Genomic DNA, 7,662 nt, shown 5'->3' with positions numbered 1-7,662 from the left:
GCAGTGCTTGCACTCTACTTACATTTCCTTCTCAACTTCATGCAACTCAAACAAAAAAAATGAATCAAGCGAGTCAAACATTCTATAAACATTTATTTATCTTTATTGGCCACCACGATCTAGCTCAGACAAGGACCCCATATTGTTTCAGGACAGCAGTGTACTTTGAAATCTTGCTCTCCACGTTCTTCTCTGCCAGCTTTGACAGCTTGGTCACGGTCTTTTTCTTGGTGTACCGGATCTTGGCCTTCTCCTTCCTCTTCTCCTCCAAGGTGGCTGTGATGGCCTGGTACTTCCAGCCAACCTCGTGGGCCAGACGCCCGAGGAGGGCAAACTGGGGAAGGCAGGTTCACACAAAGTAGAAACAATGTCACAAATCAATCATTAGCCCAACAACCCATATAAAAGGTCATAAGAAAAGTTTCCACTACTTAGGGTTCTAATTATTCTTTGGCTGTTGTCTCAGATGGTAGTGCATGTAAAGTATTCTCATGGTCGTTAAACTCGAATATTTACTGACGTAAACATCACTGACAATAAGAATAGATGGGTACCTGGCTAAATACATTTTGGCCAATGTCTGGCTAGCAAGAATGTGGCTAAGCATTAGCTCAACTACAGTGCTTGCCTGCAACTTTTGACAACTACCTACTAGTCAATGAACAGTTAATCAATTCAGTGGTGTTATTTGCTAAACTGATTTTAGGCTTACCTTGCGAGTGGGCTTCAGACGGACAATTTTCAGGGCAGCAGGTACGACCATGCGCTTCCTCTGTGGAACAAAATAAACGTCAGCTCCAAAAGCAACAGCAAGTCTGTTAGAAGTGGAAGACATTCACTTCTCATATTCTCAGTCAATACTCAAAAATATTTTTAAAAAAAAGGTAGCATCACTGACAGCACAAGATCAGAGTTATGCTGGATGATTGAGACACTCACCTTGTCATAAGGAGGTGGGATACCATCGAACACCTTCAGCCTCTCCAGTGCAGCTTGTCCCCTCTTGGTTTTGTGAGGCAGCATGCCTGTTGGGTTCCAAGGGGGATCAATGAAGTTAGGATGTTACTAGGCAATTAGGTCAACCCACATAGGCAATACTCTAGCACAAGGGAAGCCAAGGGAGAAAAAAAATCTATATATACACTTATGGAGATTGTGTCGCACACATAGGTTCCATGCCATTTTTAGATTGTAAATATGAAATAGGTATAAATCCCAAATGTGCAGAAACTTCCCTGTAACTGTTGACACCAGCACAACATTGTGGCCCTGACTAAACTCAGCAGTCAGATCCGAAAGTTTGTCTCATCAAAATGATCAGCTTCGGGATAAGTGTTCATCACAGTCAAGTAGGAACCATATGTTGTGCAAGGTGGAGTTCAGAATGTGCATACTCCATGCCACTGATTCACCCCATATGGATCATTTAAATCAATGTCCATAAAGGTGAGGTCCAAGCAAGCCCCAGGACTAGTAAAACATGCAGCTGAAAAAAATCCCAGTTTAAAAGAAGCGACTGTGATCTTACCCCTTACGGTCCTCCAGAAGATTCTGCTGGGCGCTCTGAAGTGATAGGGTCCACGTGAGGGGTTGGTGTTCATCCTCTTACGCAGGAAAGCCAGGTACTTCACTATTCATAAATATAGGCGCAATACATTCAAGCTATACCCGTGTCTAAACCGTTTCACAACTCTGGTCATACCATATTGCTTTATGTCTCAGATGGTAGTGCATGTAAAGTATTCTCATGGTCGTTAAACTCGAATATTTACTGTGGTAAACATCACTGACAACAAGCAAATCTTAAGATTTAGCTCAAAATAGTTACCATGAATCAAATGTAGGACATCAGAATCACACAACACATTACAATTACATCAAATGGGTTAACCTGAATATATACAAAGTGCCAATAACTTACATTTGTTACGGTAGAAGTTTCCAGAGATGTTGATACCCTCACATCTCACAACTACCACCTTGTGGCCTGAAACGGGAGAAATCATGACTTACATATTGAAATAAGTACAGGCCCATTGTATAATATCCACTGTTTCGGATGATAATGCGAGTTATCGTTGTAGTTACTCGAGCAATGTAGGTTAAAAAGCATCACTGACCGTTGTAGCAAGCTAGTCAAACATTACAAGGACCAAATCGAGGTGCAATTACACATCAAGCAACATGAAATTCTTGGATTGGATATTGATCAGTCACAAGATGGGTATTCATTTATTGTGACATGACTCACCAAGCAGAACTTGCTTCGCCACAATGGCAGCGAGACGACCAAGTAGATGGCCTCTGCCATCAAGCAGCAGAACCTGGAAAGGTAAGAAGCACATCAAGTAAATGAGAATAGTTGCGCCCCCCCCACCTGTGGTTCAAATGATTCAACAAAGTTGCCTACGTCTCAGATAGTAGTGCATGTACAGTATTCTCATGGTCGTTAAACTGACAAGCAAAACAAATTAACTTGGATAAATACATTATAGCTAAGGTTTAGGGCAAATATGACCAAATCTGGCTAGCAAAAGCATCCTTCAAGTGAAGATATAACATTCAAAATGGGTATTATTTTTGTGCATCTTTGTGCAGCGTTCCAGCGACTCCTTGACAAATTTAATGTTCACGTGAATCTGAGTTACTGCCATTCAAGCAGGGAGAAATTAGGCTCGTATGACGTAGCTATGAGATGAAGCCACTCACTAAACTGTTAATAGGAAAACAACGTTTAGATCTAAAATGTCCATCATACATGTCAGATTTCAATATTGGCATGTCATAATGCAGGAGGTTGTTCTCGAATGGGCCATTATTCATATTTTTGTTGCATTCCTACCTCGAAACGTCTAATTCAATATGGGGTTTAAAACATTTCTACCATTTGTTTGCATTCTCAGTTCCGGTTGCGAATGCCAGACTCCACTCTGAGGCACATCGATCTTCATGCTGAAAATCGTGAAATTGTAGAATCCTAAATTGACAGTAGTTTGAACTATTTTACAGTTAACTACTCCACAGCACGCTGATAATGACTTGGGTATTATAGTGTGTTGCTACGTTTGCTAGCTAGCCCATAGAGAGCATTGCATTGTGGGGTTAGTAGTCGATTTGAGCTGCAACAGATATCCACATGTTGCTACCAACCGTATCACGACAAAATGAAACGTTTGTTCACAAAAAAAATTATGGTTCACACAGTGTTAAGTGACCCTTTAAATTATAGGAATGAGTGGTTTTGGGTGGATTTCATTTTAACTGGGTCTAAACATTAACTTGCGCAAACGTGGCCTGTAGCTTACCCAACTAATGTTCTATAGTTAACGTTAAATAGTAAATTCAGTGTTAAGAAATCTTCAAAAATACTCATTTGACCTCAACACTTCGCCAAAAATGCCAACGAACCAAGGATTTATTCTGAAGGGTTTTTGTAGCTAACTATCCAGCCAAGTCGGAGTTAACTAGATAGCCGCGTCGCATTCATTTAGCTAAGTTGAGTTAGCCAACACATGACATCCTGGTTGTGTCAAATAATACGAAAAATGCTACGAAATGATCTCCACTGGTCTTCATTTACAATGCACAGAGATATATTTATCAGGAGTCAAATTAATCTATATGGACGTATTATTTACAAATATAGATATGTTGGTTCTTCCGCGCTTACACACCTTATTGAACCGGTCCGCCATGATGTGCGAAAAGAAAGACAGACGGGTTGTCCCGCTGTAAAAGACAGGGGTTTCTAGGCGGAGCTAAAGTTTTAGAGGAAATGACGAAATGTTTATTCTTCTTTACGGTATTTATACAGGGCTTTATACGCAGTGTACAATGTGCTAATTGCCACCCTCTGGACAGCGTGAGGATTACAGAAATCATTGCTCTCCCTAGACATTCAATGGCCCCTCTTTATCTGGGTCCATTGGACACTCTTACTGACTGTTGTGGCTGCTTTGCTTGATGTATTGTCTCTACCTTTTTGCCCTTTGTGCTGTCTGTGCCCAATAATGTTTGTACCCTGTTTTGTGCTGCTACCATTTTGTCATGTTGCTCCCATGCTGTGTTGCTGCCATGCTATGTCTTAGGTCTCTCTTTATGTAGTGTTGTCTCTTGTCATGTGTTTTGTCCCATATTTTAATTTGATTTATTTTTAATCTCAGCCCCATCCCCCCAGGAGGCTTTTCGGTAGGCCGCCATAGTTAGATTTTTTTTAACTGACTTGTTAAATAAATCCATGCATGTCAATATCAGAAATAGACACGTCTCAAATGTATAATACTCCACAACAAGCATCTCCTTCACGACTGTTTTTACAAGTGTCAGCTTCATGGTTTCATAGATTAACACGACTATTGTGTGTCTCTTTCAGGAAATGTCTTGCATAGCAACAGCACAGCGTCAATACAATGAAAATCAAACAATATTACAACATGTGGATAAGGTTAATGGGGGGGGGGGGGGGGGGGGGATTTCTGTGCTCTGGTGGATTTGTGTACATGAGATCTGTATCTGCGGCCTGATGGTAATAGCTGGTATCACCTTCAATTAGCAATGTTGCATGATTGTTTCTTCAATGGAGGATGTTATGGCACTGGCAAAACAGAGAGTTGTGTACGGACACCAATTCATGGGATAAGTTTTAATAAAAGACATGGCACCAAATTGTCCTCTTTGCCATTCATATTGCCGGAATCCATTTAGACAGTACAACTACACTAGCTGTAATCATCCTTCTGTAATGTGGCAAACAGTCATCCTCCATAATGGCACCCCACATATCAAATCTTAATTTTACCACAAACAATAATTGAAAGCAATAGCCATGACAAAACAATAACCATTTCAAATAAATGTTTAATAACCTCAAGCATATACAGAACAATCAATCACATGTACACAGAGCTGCCCAGAGACAGTGCAGGTGATGACTAGGATTTGGCAATAGAGAATCCCTGGCCTTTATTCTAATGGAGTGAGTCTCAGTCATCATGCTTCAGTTTCCTAATTTTTCCCTTGTGACGGTCAATCTCACTCTGCAGCCTCGATATCTCCTTCTTGTGGTGGTCAATCTCCTCTTGGTGATGCTGCTTTAGTGCAGCCAACTGTTCTTGCTCTTTACGCCTGTAGAGGGAGATTGGAAAGTGTTAGGTACAGTGAGGACACAGTATGAATACAGGCCAGGCAGACTGCCACAAAGCCTCAATAAATAAATATACAGTGTCAATTTAGGCAAACAAATAGGTCTACCACCTTTTGGTCGTACAGTACACTGTAAGTCACAACTAACCGGAAGTACATTTCCTCCTCTGCTGCCTGTTTCTTTCCGAGGGCTCCTCCTGCCTCTCTGACAGATCCTCCGCCACCACCTCCTTTCCCTGCACCTTTGCCCAACTCACCCAGCTGGTACATGGAGAAGATTAATCAACAGGTGAACATATAAGAACAACAAGATATGCACAGTCCTACTAAGGAACGAGATTGGTGTTGTGTTATGCACAACTTTTGTTAGAGAAAAAAACATGACCTTCACATTGCATAAAGCTTTCATTTTACAATGGTAAAGGCTAGGCTGTTATCAGCATACAGTATATAGAAGTAAAGGGTTCTCACAGAGATAGAAAGAGGTATAATCTTGGCATCTGTGCCATTATGGCATCTGACAGCATGGGCAGTGACAATGAGCTATCTCCATTTTAAAGTAGTCAATTATTTTTCTGTTTGAAAAAAAGTGCAAAGCTAATATTAGTGATTAACCGCCACCTGCAGTGCTGGAGTCCTGAACCAAATCTTGTCATTCATATGTTGTGGCCACTAGATGCTGGTATCATAGTGGAGATCATTTCATAGCACCCCATTTGAAGAAGACAACGCTCTGATCATTGACTCTCTGCTCCCAAACCATATAAATCCCAGCCCAGTTTACTACTTTAAAATGGTGGAAGCCTTCAATGGCAATGTCCATGCTAAAACTGTTATTTCCAAGTTGAGTCCTTTATACATCTCTATGGATTATCCTCACGTGACATGCAGCTGAACTAGCTAAAGCACATATTGAAGTGGGGAGCTTTAGGCACGAGGAACACTGTAATCTATGTCAATGCATTGAAAAGTGTTAGGCTATGTAGCCTCAAATCATTCGTACACTAAATTCTCATGTTCCAATGAAAAACTTCCCCGCTTTAATGTTGACTGAAAAGACCAACAGAATTGACCAGCGAATCTAAACAGCCTTTAAAAAATAAAAACTCTGACCATTGTGGGCAACAACTGTAGCGTCAGAGACTGGCTTCAATAACCATTCATAGATGTAAGCATTCAACCAAATTCCACACACACATTAGACCAAAGTGTATGATTGAGCTGCTTACAAAGCCATTTCATCTTCATAGAACGGCGTCAGTAGAGTCGTTTGTTACAATTTGTATCAGAACGTTCCAAATACCAGCTAAACATTGTAACATACTGACTGACATAGTAACAAGAGCATTACAAATTGTCCAAGGCCATCGCGAAATCACTTGACAATTGAATACCACTCGTTTCATTTTAACTTTGGACTGTATTAGCAGCTAAACGTGGTGGTCTAATCATATGTGGTGCGTTTTTACCTGGTCAGATGCCATCCTTAGCTGTGTGGTGAGGAGACTCCTAACATCAGCTCTCAAAAACCTTGCCATTTCGTCCCAAAAACAACTAAAACTAGACCGTTTGCCCTTGTCTACCAAAATAAACCAAATTAGGGCCTAACCATTTAATACAATGGGGGTGTTTGTGGATGAGTATGAACTGAGTCTTTATTATTTTTCTATGAAGGATCAATAAGATACAGCGAAATAGATGATCATCTGTGAAAAGTGGGGTTTTATCAGTACGAACGTTTTAATAAATGGTGATCGGTCTCAAACAACAATTATTTTTGAAAAAACGTTCACCCCTATGCGTAATGGTACGGTCTCATAACGGACAGTATACCAAAGATGTTTTATCATATTGACAAGATAGAGGAGTGACCGCTTTTACAAGGGAAAAACATGTCCTCAAAATGGAAGGACGTCTGAATGACGCAAGATCAGTTGGGACCATTTTATAAAGTCGTTTTTTATCAAAGTTGCCGAAATGCCACGTGCGTCTACTTACACGTGCATTCATAACAACCTAACCAATACACAACTTATATTCGATAAAATAAGCTTCACTTAGAAAATGAGCAATTGCATGTTTTGTTGACCAAATTCGACACCCATTGATCTCCATACAAAAATGATTTACTTTCAGGGCGGAGTAAACTCCTTCGCTTTGCCTTTCTGATGACACCGCTATAGCTAGACCGTTTGATATCGATGGACTGCGCACTACGTAGTGGCGTCTGGAGTGGCCTTTTGTTGATTGTATTCGTCTACCGTGAGCACTTCTGCTAAATTATGGCTTTGATGACAACATATGCATGTTGTCAAACACACAGTAGGCCTACACCACAACTATTTGACATTTCAAAATTACATTTTCTATTTCGAAATTAAGGGATTGTATTTATAGCCTACTATTATACAAATTCAGTCATCAGAAAGCAAGCAGGAAAGCCATGCATGACTCTTTACCCAGTAGTAAATCATTTGGGTAACTGACATTTTCCATGGCCAACATTCCAAGTATCACACC

The 7,662-nt window shown here is 40.5% G+C and overlaps 2 protein-coding genes and 3 non-coding genes across 5 annotated transcripts; all 5 read right to left on the bottom strand.

The window, feature by feature from the left end:
* Window positions 1–76: 76 nt before the first annotated feature.
* LOC139375383 (ribosomal protein L13a) lies at window positions 77–3,770 on the bottom strand. The gene is made up of 7 exons (XM_071117108.1): window positions 3,675–3,770; window positions 2,252–2,324; window positions 1,922–1,987; window positions 1,529–1,630; window positions 940–1,025; window positions 713–772; window positions 77–334 (listed from the first exon to the last, which is right to left on the bottom strand). Exons 1-7 carry the CDS (start codon window positions 3,693–3,695, stop codon window positions 125–127), a joined length of 618 nt encoding a protein of 205 aa, XP_070973209.1. The 5' UTR covers window positions 3,696–3,770; the 3' UTR covers window positions 77–124.
* Window positions 457–538, bottom strand: LOC139375562 (small nucleolar RNA Z195/SNORD33/SNORD32 family). The gene has a single exon (XR_011627815.1). It is a non-coding gene; the product is annotated as a small nucleolar RNA Z195/SNORD33/SNORD32 family (small nucleolar RNA).
* Window positions 1,277–1,348, bottom strand: LOC139375568 (small nucleolar RNA SNORD50). Its single transcript, XR_011627820.1, has one exon. It is a non-coding gene; the product is annotated as a small nucleolar RNA SNORD50 (small nucleolar RNA).
* LOC139375563 (small nucleolar RNA Z195/SNORD33/SNORD32 family) lies at window positions 1,713–1,794 on the bottom strand. The gene has a single exon (XR_011627816.1). It is a non-coding gene; the product is annotated as a small nucleolar RNA Z195/SNORD33/SNORD32 family (small nucleolar RNA).
* A 1,069-nt stretch (window positions 3,771–4,839) lies between the features above and the next one.
* LOC139375382 (ATP synthase inhibitory factor subunit 1b) lies at window positions 4,840–6,809 on the bottom strand. The gene is made up of 3 exons (XM_071117107.1): window positions 6,612–6,809; window positions 5,291–5,403; window positions 4,840–5,124 (listed from the first exon to the last, which is right to left on the bottom strand). Exons 1-3 carry the CDS (start codon window positions 6,678–6,680, stop codon window positions 4,983–4,985), a joined length of 324 nt encoding a protein of 107 aa, XP_070973208.1. The 5' UTR covers window positions 6,681–6,809; the 3' UTR covers window positions 4,840–4,982.
* Between the last annotated feature and the right edge of the window lie 853 nt (window positions 6,810–7,662).

The sequence above is a fragment of the Oncorhynchus clarkii genome, chromosome 19 (genome assembly GCF_045791955.1).
Source record: "Oncorhynchus clarkii lewisi isolate Uvic-CL-2024 chromosome 19, UVic_Ocla_1.0, whole genome shotgun sequence".
NCBI classification, from domain to species: Eukaryota; Metazoa; Chordata; class Actinopteri; order Salmoniformes; family Salmonidae; genus Oncorhynchus; species Oncorhynchus clarkii.
This window is presented reverse-complemented; position numbering and strand designations above follow the sequence as displayed.